Genomic DNA, 20,741 nt, shown 5'->3' on the forward strand with positions numbered 1-20,741 from the left:
GATCTGATTTGTATTGCACACGGTTGACAGGGTCTTTTGCTGGAACCAGAGCCAGACTTTGCCTCCTTCCTGGCTCCTGAAGCCAAACTCACTTGTTTTTATGTTCCATGAGCTGTCACTGCTTTTCAGTAAATTTAGCTCTATGAAGTGTTCACCTTTCTTTATTCTCAAATTTACTCTATGCTTTCTGGACTAGTGTTGCATTTGCTGGTTTTAAAATCTTGGAAAATGGTAAATGATACATTGTGAATTATTTATATCAAGCTCTACTTGGATGGAAAATGGAATGGAATAAAGTATACCAAGCTAGCACTATTTTTTAAATACAATTACTTATTTCAGAGCACAAAAATAAAAATGTGCTTCCTATTTAGAATCAACCAGCTCATTATTAAAAATAATAGCAGTGAATTGCAGTATTTCTGTTGATTTCTTTCTCCAAGACTTCAGAGTTGAGAAATACCTGGGATGAAAAGAAGTAGCTTCATTGGACTTTTTCCTTGTTTCTACTCAGCTTCTCAGGCTCAGAACTGTCTGCAAAATAAACACTTCTTGTCAAAACCAAGTTTAGCACTGGAGCAAGTCCTGGTTCCAGGTTCTTAGCTTTTTTTAGCTTCAGTAGGAAACTCTGCAGTTCATTTACTGTTGAGTTTAAAAGATTAGTTTTATGTTAGGTCTCAGTACAGGTAAATACACATTTGTTTGAATTTGAAGTTACAAAGTTACAACCCCAGTTCCCTCAGCCACTCCTCGTAAGGCTTGTTCTCTAGATCTTCCTTTGCATGTGCTCCAGCACCTCCATGTCTTTCTTGTAATGAGGAGCCCAAAACTGAACACAGTATTCAAGGTGGGGCCTCACCAAAGCTGAGTACAGGGGCACAGTCACTTCCCTGGTCCTACTGGCCACACTATTTCTGTATACAGGCCAGGATGCCATCGGCCTTCTTGGCCACCTGAGCACACTGCTGGCTCATGTTCAGCCGACTGTCGACCAACACCTGCAAGCCCTTTTCTGTCAGGCAGCTTTCCAGCCACTCTTCCTCAAGCTTGTAGTGTTGCATGGGGTTGTTGTGACCCAAGTGTAGGATCCTTAGCTTTGAATCAGCCTTTCATTTCCAGCAGCTGATTTGAGCTGTTAGCACTTGTAACCATCTGGGCAGACCACATTACATGTTGTAGTTCATAAAGAACACAACCTGTTTAAGAAGAATGCTTGCAACATCACCTGTACTGCTGATGTGATACCCTCATGACCTCTTTTGTTGTAGCAACTCTTTCAGCTAGAGGAGTGGATGGGGGTGGCAGTCCTGAAGCAGGTGTAGCATTAAAATCCATTGGAATTTGGAATGTTTGAAAGTTGGAAATCCTATATAAATGTATCTTAAGTGTAGATTATATTTTGTAAAATGTACTAAAATTTTTATTTTTAGACCAGAAAAGCAATGACATGACATGTCCTGTATTTCAGAAAATATTCAGCATATATTCCAGATTGAAGCTTTATTCTAAATTAGAAACAAGGGTGATAATATAGTTTAGTTACCAAGGAGGTTGCAAAAGCCTTGGGAAATGCTAAGGGAGAGTGTTATACAGGGTGGTGATCTTGTGATCTCTACTGTTTCTTCCAGTTTCGTGAATCAAGCCACTTTTAGTTTTGTTGCAAGTGAGTTTTGGTGTAATTTTTGTAAACAACTCTATATTGGGTCATTTGTAGTGTGGTAGCTGACTGAGGTGTAAACTTGTTTTCAAAGTAAGTTCCTGGAAGTATTTTGAAGAAAGAACTTGAAAGGCTAAGAAAAGCTCTTGGAAGTCTGTGGGCTAGCAACAACAGCTGGAGAATTTCCTTTTTAGAGTTTTTTTCAGTAACTGGAATTTGAAAATCTGTATTTCTCCCTCCAGTTATTTTCCTATAGTTTCCCCTCTGGGCTGTTTCACCAAGTGTCTATTAAATATTCTGCAGTCTGTTTTTGTTTAACTCTCTAATTTTGACTTGTGTGTGTGTACATGTTTTAACTTCTTTAGGTTGGTAATTCATATGTAAAAATAGTTGCTTAGTATTAACAGGCTAGCTCTTAAACCAAAAGTATGGGCATTTTTCTGTTACTCTGACTTTACTTGGATATTGGAAGTTTCTTAAAAACAAACCAACCAACCCAAAACCACCTCCCCCTCCAACCTTAGTATTTTTGCCTCACAACCTCCACTACCACCTGATACCCAAATCAGACCTTGAGTCCAAGTTGCTTTTGTAGATGAGCTTCTTGAAGGATCCTGAGATTATAAGAGAATTTTTAATCAAGTTGGTGCTATTTGTCTGGTTAAACAACAGACAATTATTTTGTTTAATGGTGGAAAGTGTTCTTTCAATATCAGAATCTTCTAGCAGGAGTTACCGCACTGAAGTTGAGGCATGGCTTATGGACAGAAAGCTGTAAATGAGGCCTGCTTTTGTTTCCATGCTGTGCAGGTAGAGAGGTGGACCAAAGCAAACCCTGAAACATCTGAACAACCTCTGACTCTTGTTAATAACTGTTAGATTAGTATTCCCTCTATGCATATCAGCTTAGTTTAGGACATGCCTGAGCTATAATTTTTGTCTGAAAGCTGATCTTGAATGGAATGACATTTCTGCAACCTGCTACTTACTAAACTTAATTGAAAGTACCTCAAAAACTTTGTATGTTAACTATGAAATCAATGATTATGAACTCCTCTGCTCTGTAATAAACAGTGATGCCACAAGACAGCTTTTGCTTTGTATCTTTTTTTTTTTTTCTTTTTTGTGCCAACAGCATGTTGTGGTGAATACAGCAGGAGATTCTCATACACATTCATGTTGAACAAGAATGTCTGTGTTGCATTAGAACTTGAGCTCTGATTTTGAGTTAAAAGTGGTAGAAATTTGCTGTCGGTAGCATAGATTTAGCTGTCAACGGGCAAAAAAGTAAACGTTCAACCAGAGGTAAGAACTGATAGCTTTAAGGCATTTGGTAAATATCATACTGTTGGTTTACACCTGAAGATGGAAAAGTCCTGAAATTTCATTTCTGGTGGCTGGATATTAATCTATTTTTCTGTGTTAGTGCCACAACCTGTCACACAATAACGCAGTCCTTGTTAAAGAGGGATTAATCTGTGAGTCAGTTCTAATTGTAAGGGAGGTGGCAGTTATGTCATATTGGAGAGCAATCTAGTGCTCTGCCTACATGAAATGCTGTTTTTTTGAGAATAATGTTGCCTTGTGTTTCTAAAAGGCCTGTTCCTTAAATGGTTTGGTTATAACCGACTATTTTTCCTTATGTAATGAGATACTAAATGAAATTATAGTTTCTCTGAAGTCTGGACTGGATCTTAAAAAATAAATTTTACTTGGATAACTTTATAGCAAGATCATCTGCTATGTCAATGCCTGTTGATATGTGGAGGGTTTTTTTAAAATGGAAATTGTGGTAGTTGAGATTAAAAAAAAACAACAACAAAAACAACAAACAAACAAAAAAACCCCAAACTCACAAAACAAATCCAAGCAAAACAGACAGGATGAAGTGTGATCTAGTGATTACTTGTGTAAAATGAGATCTGTAAAATTGTTCCATTTTATATTAATTTGCAGTGTTCTAGTTTAACATTTATTTTGTTTATTTTATTTAATTAATTTATATAATATGCAAAAGTACTGTTGATGTTACACCATTAACAGTATGGTTGAGGTTTAATTACTTTGTTGCAAAGTTAAAAGCCAAGCTATTTCGTCAGTTATATTTGGATTGCTGAGTGCTGTTTTTTAAATTGCGAAGACTAAATTGGATATTTTCCTGGTTTTCTATTGTAGGAAAAGTTCGGTGGCAAGACTTTGATCAAGATGCTTATGTTGGCGCTACTGTGGTGCGGTCTGGTCAGGATCCATATGCCCGCAATAAATTCAATCAGGTAGAAAGTGACAAACTGCGAATGGACCGAAGCATTCCCGACACTAGGCATGATCAGTAAGTGCCGAAGTGAGCCATGTTTGACTTGGATTAACCTTTTTGTATTTATGGCTTTTGATCAGCAGATGGTTTTTCTAAAGCAGAAGATCCCCAGCTTTCAGTATGACAGGGACAGTAAATTGTGGTGTGATCCTTAAACAGTGGGTTAAAGAACAATGACTCTTATTCAAATTTTTCTGTTTCCATGGCTTCCATCAGTGTGTATTCTATATCCAGACTGGTGCTGCATTTCAGTCTCTTTTTGCTCCCCTTTATCTGATGGCTTTTCTTGCTTTTCTATATTTGTAAGTCTCTCTCACTGTGAGAATGATCAAACAGTGGAGCAGGTTGCCCAGAGAGGGTGTGAAGTCCCCAGGCTTAGGGATATTCAAAGCCTGATGCACAGCCTGCTGTAGCTGGCCCTGCTTTGAGCAGAGAGTTTGGACTAAAAGATTTCCAGGAGCCCCTTCCAATCTCATTCACTCTATGATTTTGTTCTTCTATGTATGTTACAATTGTTAACTCCAAACCGAAAGGAATCTGTTTATGCACACCCTGGTGAACACAGGGCAGGATGACACTTCAGATGCTTAAAAACTTTGGCTACATCAGGCTGCTTGTGCAGATTCAGGAAATACTCCACTTCAGAGTAAGGAAAAAATTTGTTTTCTTGTGGGTAGAGAAGACTTTCATTTAAAAAAGGGTTTGAGTGACTTGCACTAATCTTGCTTAAGCAGAATTGATTAATATTAAAACAACAGTTGCTCATTAGGACTTTATAACTTAAAGAAAAATAACAAAAGCGGGTTGAACTTGGTTTCAAAACCAGATAAGCATAGTCTCAAAGCATAGAAGTAGCCAATTGTGTATAATTAACTTGCCTAACTAATTCTGCAGTTAGGATGAACATACATTCACAGCTTTGTAGGTAGAAGGAGCAGAAAGAGACACCAGAGGGAGAGAGAAAAGGAAGGTACCTATTTTTTTCCATAAAGCTCTTTAATCAGGAATCGCATAGTAAAGGAGATTTGTATAGAAACTCAGACACTGTGTCATTTTTAAATCCCTTGTATAATAGCATGGTTTTAGGTTCCTTTAAGCAGATGATTTGTAGATAGAGTAAAGCAAGTCTCCGCCACCAAATTCTAGAAGCTTCTATGATTCAGATATATTGAATTTGGAATTTTTCTAGATATTTAATAACCTCTGGGGAAGGTCTAACAGAGAAATACTCTCCTTTGAGACAAAAAAGAGAGATGACAGGAGATAACTTGTATTACTGTGGCTATGCTTGTTTTAATTGTTAGTGTTGTGATTATATGCTGATGTGCCTGGGTTTTTTTCATGAAATGGAGCTGGAAAAGAACCCTGCAGTGGAGGGGGAGAGCTATGTTTCTGGGGAAAGTCTGTATCTGTGCTGTGATTATTACTTAGACTTTGCCGTTGAACAGATTTAAGTGCCCATCAGTCTGTAAATGGTCATCTTTTTCAAGAAAAAAAAACAACCACACAAACAAAAAAACCCAACCCCCAGACTGAAGCAATCATTCCTGCAAATTGTCCATGATGCTTTCCCTGCTATGTTGCAATTAATTTTCCTTCTATTTTGGCAAGGACATTAACTGCAGAAGCTGAAAAAGTCGCATGAAATATTTGTGTGGGAACTGTCCAAAGGAAAGAGCAAGAGCAATAGCCATAGGAAAAAGAATATGTTACAGATCTGAGCATGGGACACTTGAAAGCATGTTATTGTCAATAAAATTGGAGGCAACTGGGTTAAGATTAAGATCTCTTATGAAGCTACTACAATCCTTTTCTTTAAGAAAAGAAACTTGGAGGAGGAAATAATTGTTTCTGCTTAAGTAACTTTTTATTAATTGTATTGATGTGTCTAAGAGGCTGTTTGACTTTAAAATAGCTAAATAATAATACTATTTAATTGCTGAAATTGTCTAGGCTGTTTAGAAACAGTTTATCAGGATTCTACATTAGATAGGTAAATGTGTGTGTAATTATGCATTGCTTTTTATACTATGTTGTTTAGTCTTTTCTGCATCGGACAAATTCTTAGTAGCATCAGGTTAAGATCAAAGTTTTCCACTTGCTTTTTGTGAAAGTGCCTCAGCAGTACTAGAAACCACTTTGTTTCCCCTGGTTAAGCTGCTTTCCTTTGTTTTAAGCAAAAGGGAGAAGTGACAAAAAGGTAGATACAACATAAGAAAGGAAGCAGAGAAAGGAGGTCTAAGCATGAATGCAGATTCCCACTCCAGCTGATGCTCACAGCTGCTGCTTCCAACAGCTTTGAGAAACCTTTGGGTTTCCTTCTGTTGCAGTCTATTTAAGATGTGTAACTGAGAGCTATCCCTGTCATGGTAGGTTTTGGAGATCCAGACAGTGAGTGTCACAGTTGTAATAGGAATCCTCTAGAGCTGTCCTCCTGTCGGTGTAAAATAGTCTCTTAAGTGGAATGGAGGGTGAACTACTCCATGGTTTTTGTGGACCAATGTCCACCACGCTTACTTCGTACCAGCGTTTTCTGATCACGTCTCTTACGTGATGTGTTAGTATGATTCTTGAGAATTACCGGTAAGTACTTTAGCTGGACTAAACCATGTTATCTTTCTCATTTGGCAACTACTAGAAGCTTCTAACCTCACACTGAAGTTTTACGGTTAAGTAGAGAAGAAAGAAACTTTCCTGTCTCTTTGGTACCCAGATACCTGTTGAGGTGAATGTTCTCCTTCCACCGGTTAAAGTGGATATTTCTGTTAAAAAATGGTTTCAACAAACCGTGGAGGTTTCAGAAAATTTGTTAATGCTATAAACTAGTCCAGTGACTTGAATTTCTGGGGGAAGGAACATACTTTTCATGTTTTAACTGATTTTAATGACCTATGCTAAGCATTGAATGTCTAGATTGAAGTTTTCAGTTCAAGTTCTATTTTATCCAGGTGTATTTGCTCATTCTGCTTATAAAATTAAGTGCTGTAACTTGAGGAAAGAAAGTTTAATCTCCATGCCAAAGGTGATGACACTGTTTCTTTGGTTTGAGTTTTAACTGTGACACAGCAGAATAGGAGGAGGGCTACTACTGAGTCAGTTAAAGCGAGGATTTTTTTAAGAGATGAAAGCAGAACTAATTGGTGAAACATTCCTCCAGTTTTGTTTGGAAGTCTAAAAATCTTAATTTCTCCCTCAGAAATAAACAGTAGTGCTCTTGAGTTTTCTTAAAATTGGGAGGCTTCATTGTCTTGGGTAATTCCACCATAAGATGTGCTCTGGCTCAAGTGCACTCCTCTGCAAAGAGATCAGTATAAGTTTAATGTGACTTTTTGAGTTATTCTAATGCAAGTGCTTCATGAGATAAATGCATACACAGTAGGCTTGTCCTTTGTGGGCAATTTGAAAGTTATTAGAAAAAAAAAAACCAAAACATTTTTTGGCACCCTAGGCTTTGGTGTATAATAGCTGGATGTCTTGTAGCTGTCTAGAAGAATTGCCAGAAGCTCACAACAGAGAGAGTCTTAATTCTTTCCTTTCCAGGAACGCATACGTGTTTGTGATTTACTGCTTCAAAGCTGGGTGCTAGTGATGAAGTCACGTTGTATACCCACTATTTCAGAAACAAAACTAGATAAGGCCTTGCCACTCTGACATAGCAGTTTTAGGGTTGTCATGGACTTTGTTTTTCTTCAGGATGAGTGAGGTCACCATGGCACAGTAGTGTTTTTATTTCACGGCAAGCACGAACATATGTGACAGTATGGGTGTGTTGTATTGAAAACCCTGCAGGTCCTTGGGATTTTGTAGGATGGGCAAGGGCAAGAAGTGCATTGCCACTTGCTCTCTGATTCCAGTAAGTTGAAGGTGGCGTGGTATATGATGCATGGCACAAATGTTTAATTAAGCGTGGAGAAGCCTTTTACATAGGCAGAGGCCTAGTTTTAGAAGTTTAAGTAGCAACGTAACTTACTTCTCTTCCCTTAAAAGCTAGTTTGAGTAATACTGCACAGAGTACAGAATTACCTGCTGAATTTGCTACAGGTGTATGCTAACTGAGTTTATCCCCTCCAAAGTCAACTAGGCCTGTTAAAACTCTAACCCTAAGAGTAAATAAAGGATATATGAAGAAATACATAACTCATGTATGTTACGGCATGACTGGGGATCAGTATCGTGACCTGTCAGACTGTAATGCTTTCAGCATAAACTAGCACTGTTAGTGTCTTATACAATGAGAGTAGTTTCTTTTTTTAAATTTATTGTCAGTGGATTTAAACAGCTTAACTTTATGTAGTCCTGCAGGAAGTATTTTGAGATATGCTGCTTTTTGCTTTTTATATTAATTTCAGGCTACTAGAGGTGACGAAAAATGAGTTGACATAGATGAAATATTTCATTATGGTTTCAAAGGATGTGATTCTCTGTTTAGTTGGTTCAACACTGTCACAGCTAGCTTTGTTTTTCAAATTCTGAATGCTACAATCCTTAAAAACAGTTTTCTAACGCAGTTTTATCTATGAGCAGGACCAAGATGCTACAGTAGCTTTAAAAATAAAGGGAGAAGTGGATGCATGCCATTCTGAAGAAGAGACATACAGTAGCCTATGAAATAATGTATTTTAACTGAAAACATGCTCATTTGCTTAAACTCTAGTTTCATGCTTAGTTGCATGTAAGGTATTCACTACACAGTGCAGTGATGATAATCCGGTGACTTTTCTAAACCTGCCTATATCTGACACTGACTTCTTAGCCTGTTGTGTACTAAGACAACTACCAAAAGTGGCAGAAAATGAGTTGATTATAATCTCACCTGAAAACAAGATATTTCATTCTTCCTAGGTAGAGGTAGTTAGTGTGTACTTGAGTTTAATCACTAACTGCTTCACAGTGAAGGCTGTCTGCTGAGCCTGGGATGTAAATGTCATATTAAAATGACAGGGTATTGTGTCTTTCAGGTGTCAACGGAAACAATGGCGGATAGATTTGCCAGCCACTAGTGTGGTGATCACCTTTCATAATGAGGCGAGATCTGCTTTGCTTCGAACTGTCGTCAGGTATACCTAAGAGACACCTTGATTTTTCCCTAAAGGCCATTCATTGTGTCAGATAATGACTTGTGATAAGGAAGGAAAGTAATAATCCATTATCCTTTTCTGAACCATTTGCAGAGGGAAAGATGAGTCTTAATTTCATTGATGCCTCCAGTTCTTACATTCTGAAATATTGATGTTAAACAAAATTGCTCCCCTTAACTACAAATGCATGAAATTGTGGAACCAATTACCAGATGGTGTGGAGGCTGGCTGTATAACTAGTTTCAAGGAAAAAATCAGGGAAGATGGATTTTCAGGGGATATTTGACCTAAAGATAACTGCAAAACTTTCATATTACAAGCTGTCTAATGCACTGATTTCTAGAGGCTTGAATTTTGGTGATGGGGCAGGATGGGGGGACACAACACACGATTCTACATGTGCCTCTCTTCAGAAACACTTTCCATAAGACTAAGCCAATAGCTGTTGTTGAAGATAGCATCCTGGGCTAGGTTCTACTGTGGCTTATCAAAGTAACTGCTTTTATGGCATTACTATGGGAAATTAAGGCTGCTTAGTATTGAATGCTTTCCCTTTTTTTTTTTTTTTTTTTTTTTTTTTTTTTGGTCTGTTTCAGTGTTCTTAAAAAAAGCCCATCACATCTTATTAAGGAAATCATACTGGTGGATGACTACAGTAATGATTGTAAGTATTTTTACAGGGTCCTAACTTTATTTTGTTTATTCTGGTAGAACTTTCTGTAGGTGCTAGTAGGTGACTCGCTTGAGAATAGGTCACATGAATAAGAGTTTGCAGAGACTTGTCCAAAACTAGGTCTTAATTCTTTCATATCTGTCACTGTGGAAATGTGAAGAGTTCTGATAAATACTTCAGGTATATTTTATTACTTCCTGCTAGCTGAAGGAGGAGAGTGTGTAGTTGAAAACAGCCTTTACATAGCATGTTGTGTGATGTGAAAATAAAATCCATGATGCTTGCACAAATATTTTTGTAGCACTGCTTTAAATGAATGCTGGTCTCCATCAGTCTCTTGGAAGAATTCTTATGAATCTAAAATAAGCCAAGGTTTTATAACTACTAGGGCATCACAATCCAAACTTGAACAATTGAAATGGACCTCTAAGTAACATTTCTTAAAATAAGTAAAGGTCCACACTTGTATTGCTAGTTTATAGCTAGTTTAGGACAGGTTTAAGCCTTAATGTTGGCTAAAAGTGAGATTTCTTATATGCAAAGAAAACAATTAATCCTAGAAAACACTTTAATCCTAGAAAAGTTTGATTTTTCTTATGCAATGTAGAAACTGTCTGAAGTAAGCAAAGAGAATATAATTAAATAAAAATATGAGTGTAAAATTAAATTAGCTTTAAAGAACATAATGAAGCTAGTAGTTTCTTAGCCCGATAACTTTTCTTTGTTTTTGTTGAGACAAGTAGGCCTTTTTTTTTTTTTAAGCATGTGTCTTATACTTAACTATTTATGATGATAAACACTTTATACTACAAAGCTTTTGTTTTTCTTGAAAGCAGCTACTCTTATGGTATACAACATTGGATATCAAACTGGTTCTCATCACTTGATTTTTTTTTTTTTTTAAATTTTTTTTTTCTCTTTTAAAGCTGAGGATGGTGCTCTCCTGGGAAAAATTGAAAAAGTGCGGGTTCTTAGAAATGATCGCCGGGAAGGTAGGCTTAATCTTCAGGAAAGAAGATAAAAATTCCACTGTGCTGCCTTGTCTGTTAATCTTCAAGACTTTTAAAAGAACATTTTGCTGTACATTCCATATTGAAGGGGGGAGGTTCACTTTATATATCAACTTACTAGTGGAAGGAATAAAAACAAATGCATTTGTGCAAGTAAAAACAGTAATTCTGATTAATTCCGTATTGTTGAGTGTGCAGTTGCCCATTGTTGGCTTTCACAGTGAAAGCTGACTTGAGAAATTGCCTTTCACCCTCAGCCTCTTCTTTCTCTTACTGTACTGAATCCTCAGTTAAGCTAGTCCTGTTGTATGTGAGATCTCACTGTAAACTGTATGAATGTTTGAAATGATATAACTATTTTAAAACAGCCCTCTTCTTTGCTAGTTCCCTCATTAGAGATCATTTTAAGGATCCAATGGATGGACAGCCAGGGAAACAGTTTGTTTGGCAGACTTGACAGGGCTGGAACCACGTATGCCAGTTTTGCTGAAGCCAGTGTCCAATGTAACACACAGTCTTACATTTTTCTTTTCTTCTTTGTTGCTTTGTAAATTATGGTCTCGAATCACTGAGCCCTTCAGTCAGCAGCTTCCTGGCTATGGAGCTTAAAGTATTAGATACAGGCAACTGTTATTCTACAGCTGTTTGAAATAATAAGACTGAGTTAGCAGATAAGCACTGTATCTTCTAGGCTGCCAGCCTGACCTGGGGAGCAACTAGAATCATTACATTGTCAGAAACTGGAAATTACGTGCACAAAACTTGTGTTGTCCCATAATTAAAGTTATTGCAAACAGGTGGGTTCTTAGTGTTTAAATGTTTTGTTTGGAATCTACTTGTAAACAAAGGCTTGTTAGGAAAGCAGACCTTCTATGGCTTGCCATGGTTGCAGGGTTCTCAGTAAGTTAGTATCATTTTTCCGATCAGTACAGCACTTAAAGATGGAGATAATTGTAATGGAAAAAAACAGAATGAAGTAACATTTTTTAATTTATATTTTTTAGTAATTATAAATATTAACTTTGTACTGCATATACACATTTATACTTAAAATGTGCATCAGTATATCTGAAAATGAAATACAATTTGACAAATCTTTTACTGTGTCAGATAAGAAAAACTATTCGCAGATTAAAGGCACAGTACTAGTTTATTTGCATTTTTGTGAGATTGAGATTAAATTATTACCCATGGGATTTACTGTACTGTTCATAAAGTTTTGCCTAGGCATCCATATGTGCAACCAGGTGATAATTATTGAAATTAAAATATTGTAAGATTTCATTTGATTGCTGGCCTGTTGTGCTTGACTTTGATACTCACTTTCCTTTTCATTTTCAAGTGTAGGCTGATACTGATATCTCAGACACATACAAAATAAAATTTAAGAGAATCAGTAAAATCAACCAGTGTGTAGGATGCTAAGAGTAACACATTAGTATGAACGACAGAGAAAAAACGGCACATTTTAAAACAAAAATGAAAGTAAAGGGATGATGTCTGTGGAGGGGATGACACTGACTGCTTTGCTTTCAGAAACATGGGATATCAGCTTTAGTCTCATCCGTAAGACCAGAGTTTGTTATGGGAACAGGTATGTTTTGGAGGGCAGGATAGTCTACAGAGCAAACGTTCAGGGGAACCTTCCCAACTTCTTCTGTTGTAAGGCTGAATATGATTGTAGAGGACTCAATGGTCACCTGTGTTTTTTTGTCCCTGAATCTGAAATCAAACACTGTTGTGTGTTTTCTATGAAGTAGGGCAACACAGTAGGTTCTATAAGAATGTAAGTTAGAAATAATTAAGTTCTGAAAGGAGGAAATGCAGAAGTAAATGAAACATTGCCAGAGTGCTTGAGGAATGGTTTGTTGTGGAAAAACTGAACAGAACGGGTTCAAAGGTTGGAATTAGGGAGAGCATAAGAAGCAGAGATACAGTTAGCTACTAGTGCACAACAGATAAGGTACAGAGAGTTCTGTTGGAGAGCATCAGCACAGCACGTATCTACAACAGTGAAGCGCTCACCTTTGTGGTAAGAGATAGTACCAGGATCTTGATGAGGCTATTGCTGAAAGTTGGACAGAGCAAACAAACTTTTCCTCTTAAGCATTGTGTATTGTTTGGCAGAGTCATATTTTGCAGGTTTATTTTGTAAAGGGAATGGAAAGAAATTTTCTTTTACAATGTTTCTTTTGGGGAGGTAGAAAGTAGAACGGATTTGGTGAGGAAACAATAGAAAGAAAAAGGAAAAAAAAAATTACTTGGCTTTGCTCTCGAGTGACAATGAAATAAATGAATTTTGAATAGTAATAGAAAAGAATGGAGTAAATTTGCAAAGAAATGAGAGGAAGCTTGCTGTTTTCTGTATTGGAGTAAATGGTAGGATGTTCTGGGGTATTTGTGTAAATATAGCAAGGGACTTTGAAGAATGGTGAGGTTATCCAATGAGCAAATATTAAAAGAGAAAAAAGGAAGGAAGGAGAGGAACAGAGCAAATCAGTGAGGGCATCTGGGTAATTGAGGTGTAGAGAGGAGAACCTTTTGACTTTACCAGATGTTTCTTCCTAAAAAAGGAAAAGAAATATTTGCAATATAAGATTTAAAAAAACCCTGATAAACAAACAAACAATCCCCCCCACCAAACCACAAGATGAGAGAGCTGCAAGAAACACAGGGGAAAGACAATTGAAAGGGGTGAAGGGAAGACTCTCAGACATGAATTAAGGAAGTATGGTTATCTCTGGAAGAAGCTGATAGACTGTGGTGAAGACTAGGATGGGGGGGCAGCAAAATGTGGGAGAGAGAGGATAATGATGGTGCTTTCCTCAGTTCTATCATAGAACTGTAGGAAAGGTGCTTGTTTTCAGGACTGATCTTGAGTTATGTTTATCGGTATAAATATAATGTATTGTAATGCAGACCCAGCTACACTTGTGTATCACTTTTTTAAAAACATACTTTAATTCTACCTAAATAAGATTGAAGCTTGTTGACTAGGGTGCAGCAGGTTGAAAGCTTGTAGGCAGTTTGTTGTGAAATCATTTCACTGAATTGTTAACAACTAGATTCTCATTTTGATAACGGAACTTGTGTGTTTGTCCTGTCTGCGTTAGTCATTTAATTCAGGACTAACTTTGAATGCAATAGTTTCTCGCTACTGTTGATTATTTTCCTCGGTAAGTACTTTAAACATTTTATCTTTACTTCTCAGGCTTGATGCGCTCCCGTGTCAGAGGGGCAGATGCAGCACAAGCAAAAGTACTGACCTTCCTGGATAGTCACTGTGAATGCAATGAACACTGGCTGGAACCGCTTTTGGAAAGAGTAGCTGAGGTTAGTAAAGAGTTCTTCCAAAGTAATTTCCTGAAGGAGTAGCTTTTAAATTTTAAAGCCATCTGGTTTATACTACATTAATTTTATGCATTTTTCTAAGGAAGCTTTTTCTCTGAAGTGAGATGATGGACATGATCAGAGTGTTCTGTGATTAAAACCTACTTTTTGTTCATTTAATCTGTGAACACAAGAGCATAAAATGTGAATATTTATTATTACCCTTACAAGCAATTCAAATATGTGCTTCTTCAGTTCTTTAGGGACCTCTTCAGTAGGTGTTGAAAATCTTTAGAGCAAAGTATAGTTCTCAACCAATATCATCTCAATGCAATACAGTTTACCTGAGTATTTATGCCTCATTAAGATTCAGTGTGATAATAGGAGAGAGGTTGAGCTGTGAAACCAGAATTCTCATGGAAATTAGCAGGGACTGTGGGCTCGCAGCTTCTGTGAAAATGATGCTTAGTCTGTGTCCTGGAAAAGCAATTGAGAGGATCGAGAGTGAAAGTATACTGTTTTCTCCAGGGGTTGGTTATGCTTGTTAACTTGCTCAGGAGGAACTGAGTTGAAGTAGGAAGTGGATCAAGTGTGATCCCAAAAAGTCCTGGGGAATACTCAAGACAACAGTGTTTTTCTTTTTTAATTGCATTCCCTTTTTTGTAAACTACCCTTCCTGGAAAGGCTTTCTTTCAAAATAGTCCTGGTCAAAATGGTTTTGCTAAGCTATTCTGTCTTGTTAATGGCCAGTTCTTCACTTATCCTTCCTACACTTCCCTTTGTATTTTCCCTAGAAAGGAGGGGGGAGGAATGAAGTAAAAACCATATACTCAATATGCCAATGGAGAAGCTACCAACTGATGATTCATTCATTTTCTTTATTCTGTTTGGTTCTATGATGCTTTACTGTGTATTCCAGAAATACTGTAAGTTGCCTAAGTTTTATCAGCAGTTAAAATCCTATTTTTGCAGTAGAAATATCTTTAATCAGCTCAAACCTGTACACTATTGAAGTACCTAGAGCCTACAAAGCCTTTGAGCGTGACTAACATAGCACTTCCTTCTATTTTTGTGCCCATGTAAAGTGTTGCAGCCACTGAAGGGTTGGGGGAATTTCTCTATAATTATTAACTAGGAAAGTAAACTTGAAGGCATTAAAATATATCTCAGAAGGAAGTGGACAGTGCTTGCAGGTAAAGCACTAATGGTTCTAGGATGTAGTAACTGTTTTCAAACCTTTTTGTGTAAATAGTTTGAAGCATCTACCTGTTTGAGAAATCAGAAGAGAAATGGTAGTTTTTATCAAAAAACCCTGCTTTTCCTAAGACTATTTTGCCATTTATCCTTTTTCTTGTCTATGATTCTTTTTGGGGCATCCTTTTTTAGCCTTCTGAGACTGATATGGGATATGAAAAAGTGTTACCTTTTCGCGACAACAGAAGGGAAAATGTCTTATTAAATTACTGACAATTTTGTGAAGATCTAGCATTGCATGTGGTATACTTGGTGGGAGAAACTGGTGCCTGTTTTGCTTTGTGCAGCAGCTACTTTTTTAACAGCTCATGAATTATTAGATCCTTCAAAACTTGTTCCTCACAATTGTTGCCATGATACACACTAATCGTGTGCCACTGAATAGTTTTCAACTCTATGAACACAGTTTTCCATTCTTAAAAGCTTGATGTACTGTTAAATAAATAATTGATGTGGAATTCCAGCTTACCTTCAGCTGAGAAGGTTCCCAACCAACAGGTATGGGTTTGATAAAGTAGCTTCTAAGCTTTCTGCTTGCTCAAATGATTAAGGCATTGATAGTGTTTACATATAGTACATGATAGTTCTTTGTTATTTTAAATGGTTTTATTTTTATCACAGTGCAGATGGTGTGTTCCTTGATGTTAATTGGCAGCATTTTCTTGATAGTCTCAGTGACAAGAAGCTAAATAGTCATGAACTTATTATTTCTGCTCTAGCCTCAAAGGTAACCTTTTCAGGTCAGGGCTACTATACATTAATACAATATTTTCTGATATGCTGCTGCATTTACTTTATATGCAGTGGAAAATGTAGGGGTTTTATTTTTGTTCCAGAAATGCCCTTGGCATTTAATTCTGTTGGTGTTTTGGGGGATTAATTGTGTGTTACAACATAAAAATTTATAGCTTCCAAGAAAGTGCCTGAATTGAATCAGGTCTACAATACTCTTATCTATGTGCTGTAACCACTTTAGAAAGCTGTGTCTTTGACCTCTTGCTTGTGTTAGGAGCACCTGAGGCATCAAGCTCTCCTCTTCAGTTGAAGGATGATCCATCCCACAGTTTTCTTCTTTGAGATGGTTTCCTTGTTAGGCTAACTTTGTCCATTGACTGTGCTAGCTTAGCATTTCTAGAGGGGTCTGACGCTGCTAGGGACTTTTCTTCAGCAATTGAGCAAAGGCTTAAAGCAGAAGCAACATACGTACAAGGTGAATATTTTAGAGTTCAGAGCATACAGTTAACTGTGTAACCTGGAGCTGGTGTATCTTCTCCCTCTTTGCTCCCTCCTGGAGAATGGTTTTCTGCTTGATTCCCTCAGGCTACCTTTATTGCCTCTAGATTTTTTTTTTTTTGTGTGCGCACTGGTTAGGGCAGATTAAATGAGGAGCCAGTGGAGTTTAACCCTTTGATTCTCACATACAACATAGTAGTAAGTATACACAATCTTGAAAACATTGGTAACTGTGATCTATTTCATGAACACTTGTCTACTTGGCTTTTCCTGTTTCCAATTTCTAATCACTTTGATATTCTATTCTTATAATACATCAATTATATGAGAAAAATAAAAAGATTCTGGTGCAGAACTGAACGAATTTGTTTTCATAGCATAGCTGTAAATCCTATATCACTTTTAGGAAGGCATTTTTAAACAAAGAAGATCTTAAAAGGAAGAAAGAACTAAGATTAAGAAGTGAGATGTGGATTCCTTTTTCATATGTCTCGGGTTTTGTGACCTTGAATGAGTCAACTTTTAACTGGCACAATGCTGAAAGGAAAATATTTCTATTTTCTCTTAAGTGTGTTGTGAAGCTTAATCTTTGAAGTGTCTTGAGATTTTTAAAGGAGGGAAGAAGCAATGTATGCAGAATCTTGAGGATAATTTCTGATGGTTTATGAGAACAATGTATAATAGTCTTAACTCTCTAGAGCATACATAACCTCTTTATGAAATAGTCTGCTACAAATTCTCAGGCACTAGAGACTTACAGTATTCACAAGCTATTTCTTTCCATTATCCTCACCAAGAAGCACATGGTTTTCTATTTGTGTGTTCCATTATAAGTTATGATGTCAACCCCTCAGAACAAAACGGGAGATTACAAAAAGGAGTTCCTTTTTTGCTTTTTTTTTTTGTTTATTTCTAAAATGTGTATCAGATTTCTACATTAATCACACTATGGATAAATAAGTACCTTGCTTTAGGATAATTTAAAGGGAGCAGCTGCTTTTTAGTATTTAAGTGAATGAACTCACTGTACTTTGGAGACCCGCAAGCTCTTTTTAGCAGTCTGCTTTAAAAACTCTGTGGTGCCCTGCAAAGCATTCCCTTAAGAATGTGCAAGTCTTTAGTCTGCTTTACTGCTGAGAAAATCTGTAATTTCAAATCGTGGAAGGATCAGTATGTTTGCAAGCCAACAAAGTGGTGGTTGTATGACAAACTGAATGCTCACAACCTGGGTATTTGTCCGTTGGAGAAACAACTGCAAGTTGTTTAAATAATACGTTAGGGTGTAGCAAGTGGTGTTAGTGTGGTGTCGCACTGATACTGATAGAATTAATCAGACCAGCAGTAAAAGCCTGAGAAGATCCCAAATGCATAAAGATAGTGTGCTACCTGCTTACTCAGCATGGTTGAGATAAGTTGAAGCCTAACTGAAGCTCTACCTGATGTGATGCCTGATAGCTTGGGCAACTTTTACCACCAGATTCAACTGTGCCAAGTGGAACCGTTTCAGAAAACACAAATTTAGAAATGGGCTTAGATGTATAAGCTGTCTCAGTTTCAGCTAAGGAAAGAAGGAGAGGAAGGGTGGTTTCATTTTTGTATTTCATGGTGATGGATGTATTTTGAATAATGAGATAGGCTGGATATGTCTCATCAGTCTTTAAACAAAGGAGTTTTCTACTTCCATCACTGTATGTGGAATGCCTAAAATAAGGTCATGAGTGCACCTGAAGTGCTCCAGTGTTGTAGGAGGGCATGCAGACAGTTAGGGTTTTGCAGTTAAGGTGTGGTAAATCATAATTGTCTCCCAAGTACAACACAGTTAGCAAAACTGTATGCTTCCCATGACAAGTGTGGACTTGGGGCTACAGCTAACAGCAACAGGAGCTAAACATGTGATCAGTGGGGGAATAGAACAGGTTGGTCTCTTTTGTCTGTGTTTCTAGTTTGCTTTAGACCAAGCTAATTAATACTTAGTAGCAGACTTCATTAGATATTATATTACATCCCTCATAAAAGCATATATTTGGCCCGGATGGTATAGCTGCAGATACTTAAAAGGAATGTAGAAATCGGTAATAAGCCTTCTTCAGCTTTTAGCTTAGTCTTCAGCTTGTGTTCTCTTGGATTCTCCTTTTGGCTGATACAGAAGTTAGTGACTTTTTGCTCACTCAAGCAGAATGACCTAATAAATGCCAACTGTGTAATTAGGGCTTATTAAAGTCAGCACGGATTAAATACTTAGGATCCAATAAATGAAAATAGGTGTTTAATGTCCTTATTGGACCAAGCAAAGCATTTGACTAAAAGAGTTGCTTTTAAGTCTCTTGTTATGAGCTCAAGCTATTCTCATACTAGTTTGGTTCCAATCTGAGAGGCTGAAGTCACTTGGTTTGTTCAGCCTGGTCAAGAGGAGACTGAGAAGAGACCTCATTATGGTCTGTAACTTCCTCACAAGGGGAAGAGGAGGGACAGGCGCTGATCTCTTCTTTCTGGTGACCAATGACAGGACCAGGGGAAATGGCAGGAAGATGTGCTAGGGGAGGTTTAGGTTGGACATAGGGAAAAGGTTCTTCACCCAGAGGGTGGTGGAGCACTGGAACAGGCTCCCCAGGGAGGCAGTCATGACACCAAGCCTGACAATATTCAGGAAGCATTTGGACAAGGCCTTCAGACACATGGTCTGAATCTTGGGTTTATCCTGTGCTGGGGCAAGAGTTGGACTCGATGATCCTTGTGGGTCCCTTCCAACTCACAGCATTCCATGATTCTATCTTCTGTATAATGCTGATTAGCAAGGGGGATGCATTGCTGAACCACTGTTTAGAATATACGTATTGTTATTTGAAGAGATACTTATGAAATAAAATCTTAAAATTGAGATGTTTAGGTTGGTATGTTGGGGTTTTTTTAAACCATGAGAACCATTTCTCTATAACAGAGCTACCAAAATATCTCCTGTTCAGAATATTTTTTTAGATTTGGTGATACTCTGTTCTGAAGTTATCTGTGCTCTCTGAATGATGTTAAATTGTGGAGCTCAAACTTTTATTTTGAACTCAAGCAGAATGTTGCATCAAACTACACTAGAAGCTATAATTCAGTGTGTAAATTTAACTTTTTTTTTTTTCCCCCCCAAGAAGTCATGGAGACAAACTAGCTTAACCATGATACTGCATTTCTAATATTAGATGAGTCTTTTTTTTTTTTTTGAGTACTTATATCTTGCAATCCTACTGGATGATACATGTGGAGTTGTTGGAAAGATTTTTGTTTTTTCTTAAACTATTTTGACAAAAACATCAGCTAAGGTAATTAATGTTGCTCAGAGTAATATACGAGACCATGGTTGGACAGAGGAATGTGGTGTCTGTACCACTGGAATCTTGGCTGCTGGAGATTAAAAGCATTCATTAGTTTGAGGTGTTTTTAGATTCTCTTTCCTATCTAAGTATCTGATTGTGAAATGGGATTCTTCTGGTGTGAAATGGGTTTGCATTAACCCAAGACTTTACTGATTGCAGAAAGGCCGAAGTGTTCCTTAAAGGTTGAAATAATAAGACGGTTGTACACGGTGTGGCTAGAGATTTGCTGTGGAAAATATGAATTGCCTGGATACTTCTGGTCTTTGAGCCGTTTTTAAAAGTTAGAATGGAAGTGTTGTTTGCTTGACTGCCTTTAGAACTACAAGTTTGCTGCCTTTTCCAAGAGCAAGTCAGAAGAGGGGGATTACTCGAACACAAGTAGCCTAGAGTGGAGAGAGGATTCCCACCCGTATCGTGTGGTTTCTGCTTACTGAAGCGGCACTGAACAAAGCTATTCATGGCACTGGCTGTTCGGAGCCATGAGCTGGAGCAGGGGGAGAACTGGGGGAGACGTGCTAATGAAATCCAAAAAAAAATCAACATCTCATCCTGTCTGAATCTTTATATATTGATTTCATTATTTCAATATTATTTTCTAATATTTATTTTAGGACAAGACCAGAGTTGTGTCTCCTATTATTGATGTAATTAATATGGACAACTTCCAGTACGTGGGGGCGTCAGCTGATTTAAAAGGCGGTATGTACCTGTACTGGAATGCAAATTTAAAAAAAAAACAACAAAGACATAAAGAATCAAAGCTCATAATCACTGCAGTTGCAGAATGGGCAGTTAATGTACTGTTAATCTCTTTCATATATCTAGTTTAA

The 20,741-nt window shown here is 37.4% G+C and overlaps 1 protein-coding gene across 1 annotated transcript in view; it reads left to right on the forward strand.

Moving 5' to 3' along the window:
- The window catches only part of GALNT2 (polypeptide N-acetylgalactosaminyltransferase 2), a gene marked incomplete at its 5' end in the record, with an annotated part of 44,535 nt that overhangs the window by 2,381 nt on the left and 21,413 nt on the right, over window positions 1–20,741 (forward strand). Inside the window, 7 exons of the mRNA XM_029086326.1 lie at window positions 3,833–3,986; window positions 8,930–9,028; window positions 9,646–9,713; window positions 10,649–10,714; window positions 13,737–13,739; window positions 13,944–14,065; window positions 20,523–20,610. Of these exons, the coding sequence (XP_028942159.1) occupies window positions 3,833–3,986; window positions 8,930–9,028; window positions 9,646–9,713; window positions 10,649–10,714; window positions 13,737–13,739; window positions 13,944–14,065; window positions 20,523–20,610 (600 nt within the window). The remainder of the gene's footprint in view (window positions 1–3,832; window positions 3,987–8,929; window positions 9,029–9,645; window positions 9,714–10,648; window positions 10,715–13,736; window positions 13,740–13,943; window positions 14,066–20,522; window positions 20,611–20,741) is intronic.

This window comes from Antrostomus carolinensis, unplaced genomic scaffold (genome assembly GCF_000700745.2).
Source record: "Antrostomus carolinensis isolate BGI_N321 unplaced genomic scaffold, ASM70074v2 scaffold5118, whole genome shotgun sequence".
In the NCBI taxonomy this organism is placed as follows: Eukaryota; Metazoa; Chordata; class Aves; order Caprimulgiformes; family Caprimulgidae; genus Antrostomus; species Antrostomus carolinensis.